At 33.8% G+C, this 23561-nt stretch overlaps 1 protein-coding gene across 1 annotated transcript in view; it reads right to left on the minus strand.

The window, feature by feature from the left end:
- Window positions 1-1297: 1297 nt before the first annotated feature.
- Window positions 1298-23561, minus strand: part of LOC138307027 (uncharacterized) — a 28264-nt gene continuing 6000 nt past the window's right edge. The window contains exons 4-12 of the mRNA XM_069247654.1: window positions 22413-22560; window positions 16720-16832; window positions 12280-12427; window positions 11709-11872; window positions 9931-10173; window positions 9611-9776; window positions 8739-8857; window positions 4598-4760; window positions 1298-2674 (exon numbers count right to left, since the gene is read on the minus strand). Of these exons, the coding sequence (XP_069103755.1) occupies window positions 2455-2674; window positions 4598-4760; window positions 8739-8857; window positions 9611-9776; window positions 9931-10173; window positions 11709-11872; window positions 12280-12427; window positions 16720-16832; window positions 22413-22560 (1484 nt within the window). The 3' untranslated portion in view covers window positions 1298-2454. The remainder of the gene's footprint in view (window positions 2675-4597; window positions 4761-8738; window positions 8858-9610; window positions 9777-9930; window positions 10174-11708; window positions 11873-12279; window positions 12428-16719; window positions 16833-22412; window positions 22561-23561) is intronic.

Here is a 23561-nt window from a genome sequence, read left to right on the forward strand (position 1 = left end):
ATTTTTGTTATGTATTTGTTATAATATGGCTACCGACATATTTTAGTCATTAAACCATATTTGAATATATATATATATTATATATATATTATGCTGATATATCAAATGGAAAATATGTTTTTATTTAATATTTTTACCTAGAGTTGTTATGACCTTAATGCACGTCCATAATACCCAGTATTTGATGGTCAGTATACTGATTTCTCTGGCATTTTAGTTACCTGCAGAAGTCAACAGTTATAAGAAAATTAACATTTTATTTTGGTAATTAATTTATTCCTCAATCCCTACTATTTATTTAAGATTGATACATAATGAATTAAATCTATATTAAGCATTATTATGATTGCAGTACCTCTAAACACCAACTTCATCTTTACATTATTTCACTTCAAAAATACATTTAATAATTCCAACATTGAAATAAATGTGATAGATACCTAGAATTTAAAATATTGAAATCATGCTATGAAAATAGTCAAGATACACGTAGAAACACATGTAAGATAAAACATGCACATGTATATACTTATATAGTGAAAAACATATTTTAAAACCGTGTATTGTTTATCAACATAATATTCAAAATGTATATGGTACGATGATGGTGATTTAAGTAAAATATCTAATGCTGTCGTTCGATATCAATCACTTACCGTATATCTATATCCACAAGGTATACAATGTATTTCTGAAGCCATCAAGACACTTTCCAGTACACATGATAAAAGAAATCTTATACAAAAACAAATTCCTTACACATTGAAATCGTGAATTATGATTCTTTAAAATGCTGTGTATAATTTTTACCTGTGTACTTACCTTTTAATGTTTCCGGAATATCATGACTAACGTTACACCGGTACACTACTTCAAAGTTATTAAGCAAACTTGGATATTACCTCCCAATAATATGATGATTATATGAAGAGATGCAAAATGACATTTACACATTGAGCTACTGTCACAGAATAAATCAGTATTTTACTCGCACTTAATTGAACAGTACTTGCAACGTGTGTTTAACGGAAGAAATCTGCGCTAGTTTACAGTCTGTGTTAACTACACTCTCAAGTGTTACCTTACACGTCTTTGGTGATAGAATGGCCTCGTTTTCAGGTGAGAACATGATGCGATTAACGTTTTACTACATTGCGGTTTGTTGCACCATACTAGTAGAAGTTTTCCTTTTATTTATTACAGGAAAACAATTTCTTTCAAAATAGTCGTTCGGCCAATATCGATTACTGTTATAAATCAAAACAGACAATAAATGGCATCTGCGGTGGCTGAAAGTTACAATATTATGTATAATATGTTATTGTGGGCACGTAGAGTGAATGATAATACCCTCTTTCACTCGATGAACACACACTGCAAGTCCTGCTCAGTGCTTGCACAATAAGTGCTTGCACAATACTTATTTGTTCTGTGGCAGTAGCTCGATGTGTATACAAAATATAACTGATATACTTATTTCGCATGTGCGATACCATTTGATTACATAGCTTCCCCGCACTGATCTGGGTGCGCTGTACTCACGTTCGATGTTTTACTAAAGACTTGTCCTTTTACTTTTGTGCTGAATATACAGTATTTACTCGTTAGTGAAACATTGACTACAAGACCAACTGCCGTTGAATTTTTATCTACTGAATTATGTAAAAAAAAAACGTCGACCACCTGTTCACGGTCCACATCTCGTATGTAGGTTATTTCGACAACAAACACATACATATTTCTATTGATACTACATGTACATGTATACTGTATCATTATTCCGAAAACATTTTTTTTCAATAGATGACTTAAAAGCGATGAGAAGCAAACGTCAATTAGGGGAAAGAGGACAAGGGACATTAGGACATATATTTGATTTATCTTTTACGCTGAAAAGAACTTAAATTTTAAAATGCATCAAACTTAAACATTCAATTGAAATTTTATTAAATGCAAAACATATATTATACGATGAATGTCAATATAACCTCACATTACATTGTTTATTGAAATGGCAAATTACATTATAATCGATGAAAAAATTACCAAACATCATCATAAATAATTTCCGAGCGTTTATGTTAGAATGATATAATATTATTTGCATTGAATTGGTATTTTTATTCGATATTGCTTATGTAAAGGCCAACAACCTTTCCGAAACTGTTTTTTAAATGATTAGTAATTTCATAAAGCTGCAAAAGTTGAATAACTTAACCAAAAACATTTTTCATGGTTTTTTTTTAATAACACTGGGCATCATATGCTTCTCGCTGTCGTACTAATAACCACGCGTTAGTTGACTACATGTAGTTGCGTTTGTTCACAATGCAAGACACAAAAGAGCGATAGGAGTATTCACTATTATAAAGTTTATGCAGATAATCTTTCTTATGTTTTGGTATTGTAACCTCATCCTAGGCAATAAATATATATTTTCTTATGTTATTATTATCAAAGTTTGTTTTGGGAAGATAGCTTGCCTTTAGATATGTTTTTAATCCATAGAGTATTTATAAACCTTCGATCTGGCGAAACGAAACCATCGCAATGCTCACCTGGTGAACGAGACCTATGGTAGAAGATGACGGATGAATGGTAAGCTGTCCAACTGAACTCTATCGGACCATGGAAACTACCTCCGGTTCCATCTGCCTTTAAACGAATTACTCCTCTAATAGAATGGATACAATAAAAAAATGTTAGAAAATGTTATATCTGTGCACAAATGTAGTTTTCATCGTTTATCGGATCTGCCGGTACTGTGATAATGTTGTCTACGGTGGAAGGACACCTACGCGAAAACTGCTGAGCCATCGTGGTGATAACATACGTCGCAACTAGCTATATTTGAACCTTAAACTGAAGCGAACGGTCTGCAACTCACGTTTCTGACGATACCTGCCAGTATTTTAATTACCACAACCAGTGAGGAATTGCAAAATTGAATGTTGCAAATATTATAATATGATGAAGTTGCTTTGCTATTGTTTTACGTTCTAGAATGTTTATCAACTATATCTAAGTTTAGTTTATGCTCCTTTCCTTCTGTTTTTGTTTTGATATAATTTCCAGCTTAACCTTTTCACGGCCGTAGCATACTTATGTGTATTTAATATGTATTTGCCCCCATTTTATGCACCCCTGTGAGCATCAGTGAGGCTCTAGATTAATGAATACTATTTGTTGCAAATGAGTTGTTTTTCACTTCACAATTAGTCATTTTGCCAATATCGACTCGATCATAGCTCAATAGACGCCAATTATCACCATTAAACATGCCCAAATAGGTCATTGGACCAGAAATTCATATTTAAGTATGAACTCGGATCCTGTCACTTAGGGTATTCATTATTTCAGATACAAATACGCGAATAGTCTTGTGTTAAGAAGAGGAAATGGAGGATAGGCTGGAAGGAAACCAGAAGGAAACTTCCTCTGGTTGCTTTACATTTTGTTAACGTGGTGGAATTAGCAACGAATCAAAACCTCGATACAAGCTGTCATAGTGTCCAGATTATGATTTTATTACACGAGTAAAATGTTTGTTTACTAAAGGTTGTTGAATTAGTCGGTTCCGGAAAGTTTGGGTCTGGGGAAAATTTAGACACTTGGCTAAGTGGTCGTAACTAATTAGGGTTGGTACTAGTGTGTAGGGAAGGCTGTGTACAAAGAAGAGTCTATTTCTAGGCAGTCTGTCTATATTTTTAGTATACAGTTGACCTACTTCTCAGAGAGATGGCATTTATACATATTTAGATTTGGGGAATTCACAGAATTATTTTGGGGATCACCTAGAATTTTTAGATAATTTACCATGCTTGGAAAGTATATTTAGCTTCATTTTGGATGTGCCTAGTATGTAATTAGTTTAGAAGTAATTCCCAAAGTCGTTACTTAGATTCCTTTATTTTATAGTAGATTCTATATTTGTAGATGTATGTAATGTTAATGTAATTGATAATTAATAAAAGAGTATAAAAAGAGATGCAGTCCTTGGTATGGTGCTTTTTAGCAGGCCTTTTGGACTGGGATGCTTCGCTTAGGGCGGAGTTGGCTTTGTAGTGTAATACGCTCTTAGATGCTTGGACTTAAGATTTATTTGAGATTCTTAATTAGAGCAGATTAATTTCAATTTGTGAATTCAGAGAAAGCAGTTACGTATGATTTTAGTTTTTATTCGTATTAGATAGTTAAGTGTAATTTATCATCCAGTACACATTGTGAGGTGTTGTAAGTGAATCGTAATGACTAATTTTAGGTAAGTGGAAGACAGAAAAAAGTAGCAAATGGCATCGGAAGATAAAAGAACGCAACAACTGGTGTTAAAAGTTCAAAATTTTCAGAAAACATCAGTAGTAAGTATGTATAAAGTGAAAACACAACATTAACATAAGTTGCATTTATTATAACCTACTATAGAATTGAGTAACGCAGGTTGAAATGTCGCAGGATGTCGAAAGAAATTTATCATATTAAATTCAAAAATACCTGAAATAACACAATGACCCGAAACACTAACAAAACATAGTATATTGCATATACATGAAGGTATAACGCTACACGAAACGAAATGCTGAATGGCTATATCACTTACAATGATCTATATCCGGTACAGTATATCCATTCCTCATTTGCATACAGATTGGTGCAGTCCGTCATTACTCCATAGGCTTCATATAACTTGTCCTGGACTGATGTGTTTCTATTTATTCTAATAAGTCCTCGCTGGACGGAATCTATGGCGAAAATGTATTCACCTGGAAAGAAAGACATTTGCAAAGGGTCAGTTAGAATTCATTAATAAATTGCTAAATGTCCCTTAAACTACTTAGTCATCTATCGGCAACCAATTTATGCGAATTATCTTAATTGTATCTCGTATGTGCTATAGGGACACCTCATGAACTTATGTTTGGTTTTATTTTACTGGATTGATATTTACCGTTGTGAAATATTTTTACTTGTAATTTGCATAAATCTAATGAATGTCAAATGAAGCAATCAGCATTGAAAAAAGATAAACCTTGGTCTAATGAAATTTGTAAGCAAAAGTATAAAGAATACACAGAGCCTTGTATAATTTTGATAATGACGATGATAATCGTATCAAGTGACTGACGTTCGACATGACCTGCACGTAGTGAACCAGGTAACTAGCATAAGCGCACATGTGTTTGTTTACGTTTTTCTTCAGGCTAATATGAGCAAATCATGCTGGTATATGTACACAGAATGAGTATTTGAAACATCCAATTCACACATTGTCGTTAAATATTGTGTGTATCAAATATTGTAGTGTGCGAGCATTATTTTCTTTATAGATCCAGTCAGCTGAGGTCGACCACATGTTTTGTTTACGAAAAATTGTTGACATTTTCTCTCTTGGTTTCACAACTCTAGTGTTACTTCGAGATTATTGCGACGATGTTCGGAAGATTTCTGAATGATTCGGCATCTTTTGAGCCTATTTTTCACGTGTACACGTTAAAAAAACTTTCACTTTTATAATTAAAAATACTTCCAATGATGCAACATTTTAAAAAGTGGTAAAAAATAGAATGTTTAAAACTCAGACAGACGGAGAAAAATATGTATAACACTTAAACAGTTTTCACTACGACAAAAAGAGCGAAAGAGACAGACCATACATCTTTAAGCATAACGGTTATTATTCAGATATTTTTCCAAATACAATCGGTCTCTTAAAAGGAGAAATTCTCTCCCCGGTTTTGTACTCATTATTTGTAAATGATTGTGAAATGCATTTTAATCAGTGAATGCTTTCCATTAATTGAACTTAATTCAATTAGTATTTTCCTTTTAATTTATGCAGATGATACAGTGCTATTTGTTGAAACACCAGAGAAATTACAGCAAATATAGATGCTCTGAAGTCTAACAATAATAAGCATGGTCTTATTTTGAATATTGATAAGACATAAAATGGCTGTGTTAAGGAATGGAGCCATTATTAGAAACAATGAAAAGTGTTTGAAGTAATGAAAGCGAATTACAAATTGTTGGCCAATTCAATTATCTTGGAATATTTTGCAATTATAATGGAATATTTTTATGTGACTCAAAAACATGTTGCTGAACAAGGCAATAAGGCTTATTATGCAATCAATAGTAAGTTCAAAAATCATCATTTTAACGTAAGTACATACTATTCTGTATTTGACACATATGCAAATATTATATTGAGTTATAGTGCGGAAGTTTGGGGTTTTCATAAAGCCTTAGATATAGAAAAGGTTCATTTACATTTTTGTAAACAAAATACTAGGGGTAAAAAAGCACTTGTAATAATTTTAGTTTACGTATAATTAAGTACTGGCTTAAGATTCGTAACCCAAATTACTGTATTAAAAACTTTCTACGAAGACAGAATACGATTTGATGACAGTTGGATTTTAAACATACGGGGGAATTAGATAGATTAAGATTAACATTTGTCTGGAATGATACAACAGGTTGCTTATACAATTATTGAGTATAGATTTTATGATGTTTATAGGCAAGAACTAGTTTCAAGTATACAAACGATATCGAAGGGGTTTCTTTATAGACATCTTGTAGATAAATCAATGTGCCTGTTTTGTTATGCAAAATTTGTCCAGCACTGTCTGCATTGTTATATTGCATATGTATATATCAACTCTTCAATGTGTTAAAACAACGAGATAAAATAATATAAATCTGAATCTGAATTTAAGTATTCATATATTTCCCTGACCATAATATTGTGGTGAATAAATGTATACCTAAACAGTTATAATTATCCGACCAAATGATAAGCCGTGGATAATATGGTACAGAGAGAACAAAACATATTCAAATACGTGACCGGTTACACAAACATTGCAGGAGAAGTACGAGCAATATTGATATAATTTAATTCCATATGATACACTCATTTCTATTGGTCAGATCTTTGAGTAATATGGCGTAATATATACACAATGATTACGCGTAATTATAAGTATCACCCCTACCATATGTTTGATTTATTACATAACTATAATGGAATATTTAAAAGCATCTGAAAGTAAACGAAAATGAAGGAAAAGTGAAATGTAGCATAACTATGTCCTACAGCATCTGAATCACACACCCTGAAATGAATCCTGCAACTATTATGTGTGTTGAGGTGATAATAATGGCCTTTCTGTATATTTCAAGATTGTTTAGGATTAGATTTATACTTTTTGAGAAAAAGAGCTAAAAGCAAAGCGTTAAGCATCCCTACGTTTCACAGCTTCTGCAAGATATCACTGCACTACAACTAAATTTGTTGTATTGTAAAAATAAGTAAAATCACGGACATGTATGCCTAATTAACGCTTGAGTGAATTATGTATTAAGTTATAATAAGCATTTAACTCAATTTCTGCTGGGGTTATGAAGTCATAGACAAATGAAGAATGTCCTTCCGCTCTTTGTCTATGACTTCATAACTCATAACCCCAAAACATATTGCGAATAATGCTTAAGGATGTACATCTCTGAGAAGTCAAAATTTTCTTGTATTAAACTTTTTTTCTCATATAGAATTTTGGAAATAGTAGTTCATACCATAGAAGAAAATGGAAGAAAAAACATATCTCCGTGTGCTCGTTTTTGAGCTATTGTCACTCAAAGATACCTACATTAATTGAAAAAATATTGGATTTTATGGGAATTTTGCCGTTTTTGACCATATTCACCCAGATTAAAGTCATAATTTCCTAATGAGGTGTTTGATATGCATGGATGTTCGCATAATTTATTTTCCAGTGGTCTTTTGTTTTTAGAAACTTAGCAGTTATGATTAATAAGACTAATATTTTTTTCTCAGAATAACGACATATGCTACCTCTACCCCTTAATTTTGAGCTACAAAATGCACGATTTTCAGCCAATTTTGCCAGTCATACCCTTTATAGAAAGAGATCTGGTATTAACCTTTTGGAAAAAATTTTCATATCAATAGGAAAAAGGCTGCCCTTTCTAAATCAGGCAGATAAATTGGGGGTCCGTGTGCTTACTTTTTTAATATCTATTTTTCAACATTTCGAGTAAAAAAATAAAAGTGCTAAAATTACCATTAAATGATTAAATAAAGTGACAAAGGCGTATTATTTCACACATCAATGCTTAATATTTTAATAACCACGAAACTAGCAAAGAATTACAGCAACAATTAGCTCGATACAGCTAAAAATACTGGCGCAGGGATAATTTAAGTAAAAACAATTTAAGCAAAAAATGGTAAAACTTTGGCTCTACTCAAAGCGGAGAAAGACACATTTTCAAAATGGCCGCCAAATGGGTGTTTTCTTAAATCCCTGTATAAAAAATATACTAAGAATAGAAATGAAATATTTTGACAAAATTTGCAACTGGCAACTTGCTACAGATATTGATAGAATCTTTTTTAAAATTTGATCTATGTCGAAACGAGACTTCAACGGGACTGAAACCTCAGAAGAATACAACCTTATATAACCTGTTTTTAAAAGAGCTAGAAATCATGTTAATAATATGAAAAAAGTAACCTCGAGAATCATTCTATGTTAAATGTTCTTTTTCTAAATAGTTTGTTATAAAAATTCATTTTAAAGAAGACGTGATTGCAAATATATTAGAAATATGTTCTTGATTATCTACCACAATGGTTTGTCGTGGGTTTTACTGTAAACACATGACTGTATAAAAGTGCATTTATGAACTATTTTAATAATCGACATACGTACCATTAAATGTGAACTTTCGAAACGTGCTTGATGTGCTTAAAACATCAACCACCTCGAGACATCCAGGATAGCAAATTCTTTTTAAGATACAAGTGTTTGATTCCCACCAATATAGCTCACTGAAATATCGTACCAACATAATTATCATAGTGTAACAGGTATACAGCCTACAGCGTATAAGATAGGAAATTAACATATTAACACTTGTCAAATAAATTATAAAGAGTGTCGTTTTTTATCTGCCATAAAATGTATTTTTCTGTATAAAATTACTCTTGTAATGTAACAAGAGAACCATGGACCTTAACGGTCACCTGAGTTCGGATACGAAAAAACAGACATATCAGCACCACATGTATATATTTGCATATCAGGCTCTTAAAGTCAGTTAGTGATGCTATCAATTTAACGTTTTAATCTACATTTTGTGTGAAGAGTATTTGATTCCATTACATCTGTTACATTTCATATGAAAATTGAGCAAATAATAGTCATGATTTTTTTTCCTGTATAAACAATAGAGAATTGACTTCCACCCCAGGGGAAAATCTGAGACCAAAGGGACATGAAATTCACAATTGTGATAGAGGGCCTTGAGATGTTTCAATCAATGATTCACAAATTTGATTGGCCTTATACATTAGAAGATTTGTGCAAAAGTCTATTGAATTTGCTTCAGCAGTTTTGGAGAAGAAGTCGGAAATGTAGATTGTTTACGAACACAGGACGTACGACGACGGACTTAAGTCTCAGGTGACCTAAAAGTCTTTAAAAAGAAACCGTATTAAAACCATTTGGGCTTTTGTGATAATTTTAAATTTCATATTTCGTTGAGGTTTAAGCGAAAAAAAAAGTTGCGTCAGTTTACTTACTTCCTCTCTGTATCAAGAATCATTTTCTTCCCGACGCTTGTTTTATTAACAACAATCACAAACCCCGAGAAAACATTGTCTAGTTCCAATGACACTATCGCATTCCCCATGTAACCGAACAAAAGTCTATCTTCTGAGTCCACGGCGGAATAACGCAACTCAGTCACTGCAACATCATTTATGTAATTTGAAAAAAAAACCCATATGAGTGGAAACGTGTTTATTAATCTTAAGTTTTCTCTTCAATATAAACAGAAATAACACGGGGTGCCATAATCAACTAAGTATATGGTGTAAAATCATAATGTTTTAAAACATACCGTTTGGACGAATTTCTCTGATGCCCTCACTCCATCGACAGCCCCACAATGTTTCTGATTGGAGTGTGAGAAATTGTTGAGTAACATAATCGTACACCACTTCGACGTCACTGCCGTAAAACCCATAAATATCATTACATGGATTGTTCGTGTTGATGTAGCCAGACATCGTCCATGGATTTGTAATGGACAATGTAAATGACCAATCATGCATGCCTCGTTTTAGAAAGAAATCTTCAACAACTGAAAGAAAATTTAAAAGTAAATAATTATTTTGCATAGATTTTCATGTACTCATTATTTTGGGGCTAATGATAAGATGTTTTTCGAGCAAATCCTCTTGATGCTTCGAGGTCTTTTGCGCTGAGATTTTCGGTTTAAGAGATACGTCTAAATAGCTTATAATTTTAAATGTTCTGTTTAACACGTTTCTTTAACCTTTCTCTCTCTCTTTTTATACTGATGTTGATTCTATCTAAAAACATTTTTTTAATGCAGATATCGATTTCATTAATTGTCAATTTGTTACGGGATAAAAATAAATTATCTCAATCATAGAGTTAATCTGTATGTAACATATTTGACCTTATTTCGTATTTTATTTAACCCCCCCCCCAAAAAAAAAATAGATAAATAGGGAAATATATTTACTAAGGTTTTTTCTTATATGTGCATTTAAACTTTATTTTGACGCTACAAAGATATGTTGTCAAATGTGAACATTAAGGTTCTATTATGCAAATCATGTTATGATCTATGCACGCTTGATTACACAGTAAAACCTGCCTTAGCGGCCATCTCTTTCAAATTGTCCCAAATGACCAACTTCAACACAATCCAACCTGTGTATAGAGACTACCTGGCTATAAAGATAAGTTTCACCTGTTCTTTAAATGGCCTTTATAAACATGTTTTACTGTATATGTAAATAGAATAAAAAAATAAAAAGACTCATTTAGTGCAACCACCGTGTCTAGACAGCTCTTCAAAATGTTTATCCAAAACAAAGATTATGACATCATTGTTTATAAAGTCTTATCACTGGCATTTGTGGATTTTTTTTTATTTTATTTTGTAATCTTTTGTAACCACTTTGTTACAAAACAAATGCAGCAAAATGCACCTTTTCTGAGGTATATATGGTGTTATACCGGCCTGGTAGAATTAAATGTTGATCATCTACCAGCTGAGTTGGTTTACCTGAGATTTACCTGTGATATTTTACTGAGAGAGAACAATTCTGAGATAGACTATAACTCCTTATCAACCAACCTTACCCAGAGTTGGTATTCAGGGAATACACCGAATTAAACAATGACCGAGGACGTAACACGAGGTTATTATGTAATATTCTACCTTGGCGGTATCTGGTCATGTGGACCGAATAAAAGGATATTGATTTGTGTTATTGATTTTGTAATTGTTTCAAAAAAAGGCTTCATGCTAAATACAAAGGCAATGCATAAAGAATGGCTCGACTACATCTTCCCTAAGAACTCAACATTGGGAAATTGTGACGTCACAATTACAATATCAATTTGGGAGTGACGTCACAATATGAATTATATAGCCAATAAGAATCGTGGAAAAATCAGTGATTATGTATAATGAATAGTGATGTTATATACATAATATGTACTGATATATGGAATGCACATGTGTAGCTCACCTTTGCACACCTTTGTCTATAAATTGTGAAATAGTGTGCATATAGACATTGACACAATAAATGCCATATTATACTACTCATTGATCTAATATAGTATGGCTCACAATACCTTTGTGTTCTGAGCATAGTAGCTCAGCCCGATAACAGTCTAGTGTAGAGGAATCGCTGATATTGCACCGTGATAATTCGCTTTCATCACCATTACAGTCGAATTGAAAAGGCCAGTTGGAATATGCAGACACACTTATATTAAAGGTTGCTTTCGCGTCTTCGCTGTGAACAAAACCAATTAAGTATTTGAATTTTAAATCATCAATGTACTACTATATTTCAAAAACTGCTACGGGAATGGCATCTTGTTTATTTTATTAACTGTGCTATTTAAACAAAATAAGCATGTTATGGAGGGATACCACTTTAACTAAAGATGATTTTGTTTTTTTAAATCATTCAATAATAACCTTTACAATATACTGTCAAACCTGCCAATAAAGACCGCCAAATAGACCAAGAGCACAATTGTCTTTATAGCCAAGACATTGTTATACATAGAGAACATTTGTGTTGAAATTTAAACCCTGAGAAAGGGTCTTAGTAAGCAGGTGGTCTTTATACAAAGGTGATCACTAAGGCAGATTTGACTTTAGCTGTATGCAAGTGATAAATATAATTTTACAAACCCTGAGTATCCTAACATCCGACACGCCACTGCAGCATCAGCATCGTCCCATCCGTCAGCACAGAGAGGATGCCAGTCTATACCATTAGATATCGACACCTGTCCTTCATTCGGCTTTACACCATAGATGTTTATATACACATTCTGACCTAAATCAAAATATAATGATGGTGTAATTTACTCATGTCTAATACTGTGCAAACAATTCTTGTTTTTTAATTTCCTTCGCTTTTATTTTTTTTGTTCCCTACGTCTACCAACTGTAAATATTTATGTATAGGAATTCAAAGGAGTGTATTCATGTCATATCATTTTATATCGTTTTATATATTTAGTCGCTTTTGGCAAGCTAAAATGAAAACTTCGAGAAAAGTTTCATCACATCAAATGAAATTTAAGAAAGAAATAATCATATACATAATTACAAGTGTATAATACCTTAGTACGTAGGTTGGTAGTAGGCAAGAACCCAGACCTATTTGTCTTTGCAAGGTAGGCTACATATATATATCACATGATTTGCTATATATTTTATGGTGGAAATTGGTTTGACTGTGGTTTCGGCCAATTGTCAAGGGCTTTCTGATAAACTTAAACGTAGAGATGTCTTTATGTATCTTAGAGATAAGCATTACAGTATTTATTGTTTGCAAGATACCCACTTTACTCCGGAAAATGAAGAGCTAATTAGAAATGAGTGGGAATATGAGTCCTATTTTAATTCCTACAGGTCAAATGCCAGAGGGGTTGCTATATTTTTTTAATAATAATTTTGAATTTAAAGTATATAGGAAAAAGAAGGATTCAACAGGTAATGTTTTTAGCTTTAGATGTTGAGATAGAAGGCTTGCGAATGGCATTAATTAATATATATTGTCCTAACCAGGATCAACCAGATTTTTATAACAAGGTGTATGAAGCCTTAGATTACTTTAATAATTCAAGTATAGTTGTATGTGGTGATTTTAACTTAGTATTAAAACCTAATCTTGATTATGATGAAAACTATAAGAACATTAATAACACTCGGCCCAGAGATAAAGAGTTAATGGAGAATTGTAATTTGATAGATTTTTTTAGAGAACAACACGAGGAAACTAGAAGGTATACATGGAGGAAGAACAACCCAGTTAGACAAGCCCATCTTGATTTTTTTCTTATTTCAGAAAATGTATTGGGTAGTGCATATACCCAGGCTATAAATCAGACCACTCTCTGCCCAAAATAGTTGTTAAAATAAATGAGTTAAAAAAAAGGTAAGGGTCTGTGTAAATTTAATAATTCTTAATTACATGATGTTGATTATCTTAATACTATATATAATTGTATTGATACTGTTAAAAAACAATATTGTATTCCTGTTTATGACATTGAACATTTGAATAATATTCCAGACTATGATTTACAATTTATGATAAACGATCAGCTATTTTTGGAGACATTGCTAATGGAAATTAGAGGGAAAACTATTTCTTACTCATCCTACAAGAAAAAACAGTTGAATATTTGCGAGGATAATCTTAAAAAACTAATTGAAAAGTTGGAAGTTGAAGGAAATGTTAATATAGAAGAATTAGACATGAAGAAAACGGAATTACAGTCTATCAGATTACAAAAAATTAAAGGTAGTATAATTCGCTCTAGAGCACGATTGGTAGAAGAAGGGGGAAAGTCTACAAACTATTTTTTAGCCTAGAGAACAAAAATTTTACGTCCAAAATTATACCTAAGTTGTTTACAGATAATGGTGTTATAACAAAACAGGATGACATTTTCGAATAAGTAAGCAGTTTTTATATGAAATTATATGATTTACCTTGTGATTCACCGGAAAATATAAATTTAGAACTTTTTCTCCAAAATTGTGAAGTACCAAAATTATCTCAAATTGAATCAAATAGTTTAGAAGGGGAGATAACTTTTAAAGAAGCAGGTAAAACTTTAAAACACATGAAGAATAACAAAAGTCCAGGGTCTGGCGGGGATCCACAACTGAATTTATTTAATGTTTTTGGAGGCAGATAGGTCATTTTGTTGTCAGATCAATTAATTATGGGTATAGAATGGGAGAATTGTCTATAACTCAAAGACAAGGAGTTATTACATGTATTCCAAAAGCTAACAAACCGAAACATTTCATAAAACTTTGAGGCCCATGTCATTATTGAATATTGTTTACAAAATTGCATCAGGTACTGTAGCTTATAAAATTAGAAGTGCTATTGACAAATTGATAGATAGCGATCAAACAGGATTTCTTTCGGGTAGATACATAGGGGTAAATATTAGGTTGATTTATGATATAATGCATTATGCAGAAGAACACGATATTCCTTGGATGTTATTAATGATAGACTTTGAAAAAGCTTTCGATTCTGTATCATGGGATTTTATTGAAAAGGTTTTAAATTTTTTTTTGGTTTTGGTAACAGCATTTTGTCTTGGGTTAAAACTCTACATAGGAATCCTTTCTCAGAAGTTAATCAAGATGGTAATTTGTCTTCTTCTCTTAATATTAAACGAGGCTGTCGTCAGGGAGATCCAATCGCTTCTTACTTGTTTGTACTATGTGCAGAAGTTTTGGCCATAGTTTAAGAAATAATGATAATATTACAGGTATTTATATCGATAATTGTCCAATACTAGTATCACAGTATGCAGGCGACACATCACTTATATTAGATGGATCCGAAAAATCTTTGGCTGAGGCAATTAATGAATTGGACGAATATTAAAAAATTTCAGGTTTAAAAATTAACATAGAAAAAACTCAAGTAGTTTGGATAGGTCGCAAAAAGTATAGCTAGGACTCATCTTTACCACATTTAAATTTACATTGGGGTAGAAACAAATTAACTTTGTTAGGAATTGAGTTCAGCGTGAACCTCCATGAATTCCAAAGTTGAACTTTGATAAAAAAATAATTAAACTTAAGTCTCTGATCAAAACTTGGAGTAGAAGGTCTTTGACCTTAATAGGCAGAATTCATATAATTAAGTCATTGCTTGTATCGCAACTTAATCATCTTTTTATTTCGCTTCCAAATACAAATGAACGTTTTCTGAAGAATCTAAACTCAATTCTGTTTCATTTCTTATGGAATGGTGGGTCAGATAAAATCAAGAGAGATGTTGTGGTTCAAAATTACATGATTGGAGGCTTGAAAATGATAAATATTGACACGTTTATTTGCTCGCTAAAATTGAAATGTATAAGGAGACTAATCCAAATCAATGAAAAATGGCAATCTATTTTGAAAACTTATATTGATATTGATTTATTGGCCAACTGTGGTAGCGAATATATTTACTTATGTATAAACAAATGTAAAAACCAGTTTTGGAGGGATGTCTTAAGATCATGGCATAGACTTAACCAACAACAAGAAAAGATGGAGGACAATGAGTCAGTTGGGAAATACCACTCTGGTATAACAAAAAGATATGTATTGGGGGGGAACGATTTTTTATAAAAATTGGTATAAAAAAGGCGTTGTTAATATTTTTGATGTAATGAAAGATATATCCACAGGATCTTTTTATTCTTTAAATGAATTCTCACAGAAATACCAGATTGTGACAATATCACGGCTTTACATCAGACATTAAGAAGGTGATTTCAGGTTTGGATTTGAGTAATAATAGAATTGTCTGTCCCTTTATACCATCAAATTTAAAATTATTTTTCGAGTGTCCTAAAATGAAAGACTCGAAGATTTGATGATTGGAATGATACTGATTGGACAAATATATATAAAATCCCTTTCCATGTCACAAATAATACTAAGCTTCAGTGGTTTCAGTTCCGAGTAGTTCATCATATTTCAACAACAAATTCTTTTTTATTCAAATTCGGTGTGGTTACCTCCCCTTTTCTATACTGTTTTATTCTGAAAGAGAAACTATTATACATATTTTATGGGAATGTATTGTGTATTTGTCTATATGTTCCTGCATATTATGTGGTGTATTGCACATGAAAATGAAATAAAAAATAAATTATAAAAAATAATTACAACAGCCAACAATCCAACTACTTGCAGAGGGTCACCATTTTGTCACGACGTGTAGGTGACGTCATTGTTGGATGACATCAAGCATGCCGTCACAATGGATTTCCAGCCTATGAAGCGCACTGCAGTTTATACTGCACAAGTGACATGTAGGGAAATATTACATGGTTGAAGTCACGGGATAACAGACTGATTATTATAAATAAAACAGTTCGTACATAGCATTATACGCGGGTATTAAGTGTTTTCCAGAGTTTGTCAGTGTCGGCTGCTTTTGTTTACATGTCCCATATATTTGCTAGCGTTTTGAAATAGCCTTGTTATCATAAAATTGAAATTATCTTATTACGCGTATAAAGTTTGTCTGCAAATGTAACAAACAAATATTTATTACAATAAACAATGATATTAAATAAGCCCTGCACTTACATGTGTTTTCCAAATTTCCGTTAAAGATGTACCCTTTAAACTGTTGATTTAGCTCATGAAAAGGTCCAAAATAACCACCACATTTCCCATATTGTTCCAGTCGAATTACACCACTTAAAAGTAAACATTAATAAAAAAAATAAAAAAACTCAAAACAGAAATAAGATTACACATTTAAGAAAATCAGATGTAAATATGTACGAATTCTCTTAAACATTTACATGGACTTCAAAAGAATAGTACATTTTCGTGTAGGTGAAGGGAACACAGGGGTTATATTTCTCCCATACTAAAAAGACGAAAAGTGATCCCACCATAGTCAATTTCGGTCGTATTCTTTACAGTTTAACTTTATCCTACAACCAGCATTGATGGTGTCGAAATATATCTAACATATATATGTTTACTGTACTCGGCACTGACGGCAAACATTAGTATTTTTAAATTAATGTTGCAAGATAAAAGGAATACATGGTCTTTGTTTTAAAATGTAAGCTTCATTTCGCTCGGTTCAGTAAGAAGAAAAGTGGCTCGCTTTTGTCTTTCTTAACCCTTGCCAAAATACAGCTTATATTGAAGACACGGACAATGTATTCTCTATATATTCATCCACTTTAGTTACAGATTTTACTCAGAGTCATTAAAACTAAAAATAAAGCAATAATTTTCTGATTTTCATGCCATTTATTACAAAAAAAAATGTAAACAGACATTACAAATAATTGTATTTCCCACTATATGAATATATATACGTTGTTGTGCCTTTGAACGCCAGGATGTAGCTTTATGTGACGTCATTGTTTAAGTCAAGTATATGTAATGTGAGGTGTCTAGACTCCTTTGTGGAAGACCGTGCTTTTCTTTTGCTTTGGACTACATAAACTAGTAAACAATGCCTAACCATGACTTTGAATACCCAATGCAACTATGAAATGTGTTGTATCACAACCATAATGCGACTTATTGATTCCTGCCTCGATGGGACGAACTGCTGTGACAAGTCGTCGGTACACGCCGTACTCTGTGAGAATGAATATCATGGCTTTGACTCGCAATCCTCCACACAATATCTCGTGTGATCAATTTGTATTTCCAATTCGTTAGTCTCCAACCTGTACTCTGTAGGTTACTGGTCCTAGCTTCTGTACAATCATTCCATGAGTCCATGATCGTTTTCGGTAAGTGCCTCGATAATCATGGCACCATTACCAAGTTTTCCAAATCTCCATTTCGCGACCTTTCTTGGCCACGACATTTTTTAACAGACGTATTTGAACAGATTGTTCAGGGATTTTGGTCTGATAATGTACCAAACGAGCTCTCTGCCCATGAATAACTCAGCTGATGTGACCTTGGTAAGAGTATGAGGAGTTGTCCTATATGACATTAGGAATGACGCCCAGCTTTTGGTTCATCTTCCCTTCCTCATCTTCCACATATTTATACCAGTCCTTAAAATGTATTCACCGCACGTTCGGCTTCATCATTTGAACATTGGATGATATGACGCTGATTTTGAAATGTTTGACGCCATTGAATCTTTACGAATTCTTCGAACTCAGCTGCCACGAACTGTGGTCCGTTGTTTGACACTATTTCTTTTGGTAGTCCGTACGCGGAGAACATATCTCGAAGCGCGTTTATCGTGCTTTCAGCATTCTCACAACGTCCAAACGTTTGGAGTGCGCGTCCATGACTACTAAGAACATACTATTCAGGAATGGTCCAGCGTAGTCGATTTGTCCACGTTTCCATGCTTTCTTCGGCCACAACCATGGATTAGATCGCGACTGTGGCATGCTCGGTAGTTGTTTTCTACAACTTTTACACTTTGCCACCTTAGTTTCAATATCTGTGTCCAACGTTGGCCACCACACGAACCATCTCGCCAACGCCTTCATTCTTACTATTCCTGGATGGTTACCATGTAACTCGTTCAAAATTTCATCCTGGAACCAATCTGGAACAATAACTCGGATTCCTCTCAGGAGACATCGTTCCTCCACTGTCAGTTCCTCTCTGACACGGTAAAAGGGGAGTAACTCATTTTGTGGCTTTTCATGCGCCCACTCGCCTTTCACCTAGCCGGCCGGGGTTCGATCCCCGGCACGGACGTGAAAAAGGTCAGGGGTCACCTGCCCGATCACGTGGGTTTTATCCGGGCACTCTGGTTTTTCCTCACACACTAAGACCCTCGCGCGCTTAGACCCGGGCCATCGAGAGTGATTTACATAAGTTGTATAACTTGTTTCTCAATCGATGTAAGATAAATAAAGTTTATATATTATATATCCGTTTATCGTTACAAAGTCCAACACTCACTCTAGACAAAACAGGTCCCCCATTTTTTGTTGCCGGTGTGGCAATTTTTGTGGTCTGTGATTGTATAACATATGCCTCAATTGAATGGTTGATTTTCACTCTTCATGGTATTCCTGGTCTATTTCAAGACGACATCCGCGCTCAGGTGGTCAACAGGAATAACGCGATAAATGTATTCAGCACTTTCCGTTCTGAGTGGTTGACCTTATACTTTATATCCAAATTGATGACGACGCCGCAACTGGAATAGGCCCACCTCTTGCAACAGCGAGGTAGCTAGCACAAGGAATAACCTTACTTTGTCCTAGAAACAGTGTTAATGGTTGTATGGTCATGTCGCAACAAAGTTTTTTCGGCCATAAAGATACTGATGAAACTTTCCGGACTCCATCTAGATCACATGATTCCTGACCAAAGCCTCCCTTTTCTCAATTTGGGAGATAATGTTTTTCGGTCTCACAGATGAGGATACGCAATTGGTCGATCATCGTTGCCAAGAGTGTGAGAAATCGCGGCTCCTAAACCATAAGAAGATGCATCTACTGCCATGGTTACAGGCTTTGCAGGGTTATAATGAACCAATACATCTGTTGACACTAAAAATTTGTTCACAGACTGAGTGACAATCTGCTGTCCAATGCCAATCGACCTTGTCTGCCAGTAATATCGTGAGGGGGTTGGACAATTGACATATTTTGTATAAACTTCATGTAGTAGTAAACAATGCCTAACCATGACTGAAGGTTTTTCTTATTTTGTGAATCCTTTAACTGTAGGATAGTTTCAATCTTGCGTGGTGATGGGTGAATTCCGTCTTTATTTACTACGAATGCAAAATATTCCAACTCCTCCCTCATCAAATAACACTTGTCTTTCTTCAACTTGACACCATAGTCATCCAAACACTTTAGTGTAGCATTCAGGTTTTGCTGATTAACAACATAATCTTTTCCCGTCACGAGAACATCATCCAAGATATACAACCAACATTGTCTAATAATTGTAGAACAGTTTCCATTGTCCGCTGTAAAATAGCTGGTACAGACGCTACACCAAATGGAAGCCTGGTGTATCTATACAAACCAAGATGAGTGTTGATAGTTACATATTTTCGCGACTCCTCATCCAGAAGAACCTGGTTGTAAGCTTAAAGCTTGGGTCAAATCCAGCTTTGAACATTCTGTCCATTTTTGAGCTTGGTGAATATCTCCTCGCTGGTTGACATGGGATATTCAGGTACATCCAGCACGGGGTTTTTGGTGATTTTGAAATCGCAATATATTCTCACTGAACCGTCTGGTTTCATGACAAGCATTATGGGTGTCGCCCAATCTGAGCTTTCTATCGTTTCCACTATGCCAGCAGCCTCTAGTCGCTGAACATCTGTGCCTATCTGATTTTAAGTGCATAAGGTATAGTTCTAGCTTTGAACTTAGGCTGGGTATTGTCCTTCAGTTTGATAGATGCTGTGATTCCCTTAACTGTGCCTAATTTGTCCTCAAATACAGAATATTTCTGCTCGTTGATAGTAATCAGGTGATTGTTTTCCAGTTAAGATGTAGCTGTCCTGACCAATTTCTATCAAATAAAGCAGGTCCTTCACCTTCCACTACTAGCAATGGCAAAAGTTTGTTCTGTCCTTCATATGACACCTGGGCACTAGCCTCGCCCAACACTGGCAATACTTCACCGATATATGTTTTCAACATGGTTGAGCTGTCTTGTAGTTTAACTTTGTCCTTGAACATAGCCCTGTAATATTTGTCCGATATCAGAGAAACTGGTGAACCGGTGTCCAGCTGCATCGTTTTAGGTGTGTTTTCAATTTCAAATGAAATGCGGATCCGTTTTTTGCCCCTCAGAGACATCCATGAAATGGAATTTCGAACTCTTTTTACTTTTCTTGGAGTTTCACTTTGTCGGTCTGGTTGAATCAGAACTACCAGTACTTTGATTTTTTGAAGTCCAATGTTTATCTTTGGAGGGATTTGATTTCGGGCACTTTTTATGTAAATGTCCTATCTCTTTGCATGTATGGCACTAACTACTTTTGTAGAAACATCTGTCTGCACTGTGGTTCGTCTTACCGCAGCGAAAACAATCCTTGAATGATTGAAACTTGTTGGCATTTCCAGTTTTGTCTACACTGTCTCCTTTCAATTTTCGTGCCTCATTTTCAGCCATCTCCATGCTCACCACTATTTCCTTTGCTTTGACATTGTCAGAGTTGCGGTGTGTAGGAATCGAGGACAAACCTGACACAAACCTGTCTCTCAATACATCGTCTAGAAACGTGCCAAATTCACAATGTTCTGTTTCATTCGACTGCTGATCCCTATGATAGAATTTAAACCTTTCTGATATAATAAGCGGTTTTGGTTTTAAATGTTGAGATATTAGTTCCTTCAACTTATCGTTTGTCTTATCAGAGGGTTTTTCGGGAGATGTTAGGTTCCGCACGAAATCACACATTTTCTTACCCATATCTGTCATCAATAGCGAGCGTTGTTTATCAACATCATCAACTCCGTTTGCTAAGAAATATTGTTCCACCCTTTATGGAATGGTAACACTGAGAAAAGGTCGGGAACATTCACCCACCTTGGCTGTCGGTGAATGGCTTTTTAACTAATTTACAACGATTTTGGTTTACCATACTGCCGTTATCTTTAGCTTCGTTACACCAGAAATCCTCGTCGCCACTGTAATGCCCGGGTGTAGGCTTTCATTAGATGTTATGTCAGGAACAAAAACGGCACACATGTTTCACACGTTATTGCAATATGGGGCGGGGGGGGGGAGCAGTCAGCAACAACATCTATAGGCATGCGCAATACACATACAAGCTAGGTCGTACTAATTACCATTATGACTATTTGTAGGATAATGGCTAGTGCAATATTGTTAAGTACTCTAAATCTACAAACATTACAAAAAGTGAATCTTTCTTAATTTGAAATTAAATGATTTAAGTTCATGAAAATGAATGCCAAATTTGTGCGAAATTACGTCCCCTTAGTCTATTATGCGATTTGCATGAATGGAGATTAGCCTTGCAATCGTGGTTTTCTTCGAAAATGCCAAAGTACATGTACCAAAATAAATGGTTTTTTTTTATAAAAAAAACGCAGAAGCATTACAGTATATACCTGCATATTATGGTATTGCAGTTTATTTATCTCAACATTTGAGAATCAATAATTCATGGTAGGTTTAATATTTTAACTTAAATGTTAATGAATTTGACACATCCATATGAACTTGTAGATGTATGTTTCAATAGGAACGATACATGTAATATAATTTATCGGCTTTCATCCATTTATTGCATACTATTGATTCTCTCGCTTTAAGAAGTAATTATTACTTACAAGTCTGACGTACACCACAGCCACTCGCCAAGTATGTAGAGGTCGGTGCAGCCAGGAACACCTCGGTAAAGCGTCGTTAACCCAGCACCGTTTCCCAAACTCCTCGATATTCCTTCCATACGTGTATCCTTCCAGAAAACAGTTTTAGCTGTAGGGTAATTATCAAATTACGTTTTTCATTCATAACACAAACACGTTATCAATCATATGATTGTTAATAAAGATTATGCCATTCATATTGCCTCATAATACCATGTGACATGTTTAACACATTTTTTTAGAATCCCATAAATATAATTGTTTCCTGACTATCTAGTATATAACATATTGTAAATTAAGTTTTCACAATTTTCACAATGCACCTATTTCATGTGTAAATACAGTGTATCTTTTCATTACGCATAGTGAGATAAGACAAATTCACTCAGCAATTTTTCTTTGACAGGATTATTTACTTTGAAAAAATAATGTGTTTATTATTTTGTTAATCAATTTGATACAGACATTTAGTGTATTGCTTGATTATTGCACAAATAGTTTTGGTTTGTAAATGTATTTGATATATTTATTTTTTCTATGATAAAAATAATGTTTTCCAAAGAAGGAAACAATCTATTAGTGGTCACGATTAGAGCAGCTCTATTCTAAGAAATACGCCTTAATATTGATCTACATAATTATTTTGTAAGTATCTTTTGCATACCACATGTCATCTTGAACTCAAGCAAAGGGAAACTAGTTGATATATGTATGTATACCTCATTTATAAAATGAAAATAAAAATAAATCAACCTAAAATTGAAATATGAAATAATTTGATAATGGGTGGTATGTACACCCATATATATAATATATATAACGTAAAAACAACTTGAAATAATACGAGCAGTCACTAGATTATATGTGAAAAGACAGAGCATACACATGCGTATCAAAAAGATCTCCTATACTTTTAAAATAAGCTGAGAATCAATCTACAAGTAAATGTTTCTGTCAGTATATTACACTTCAAACTGAGCTTGCTGTGTTTCAGAAGAAAACACATTAAACCGGTATTGATATCTTAATATAACGTGCAACAGCATAAGGATGAAACGCTAAAAAGTAGATGATTATACCAATTGTCATGGCAAATTCAGAGAAGTGATT

Source organism: Argopecten irradians, chromosome 14 (assembly GCF_041381155.1).
Source record: "Argopecten irradians isolate NY chromosome 14, Ai_NY, whole genome shotgun sequence".
In the NCBI taxonomy this organism is placed as follows: Eukaryota; Metazoa; Mollusca; class Bivalvia; order Pectinida; family Pectinidae; genus Argopecten; species Argopecten irradians.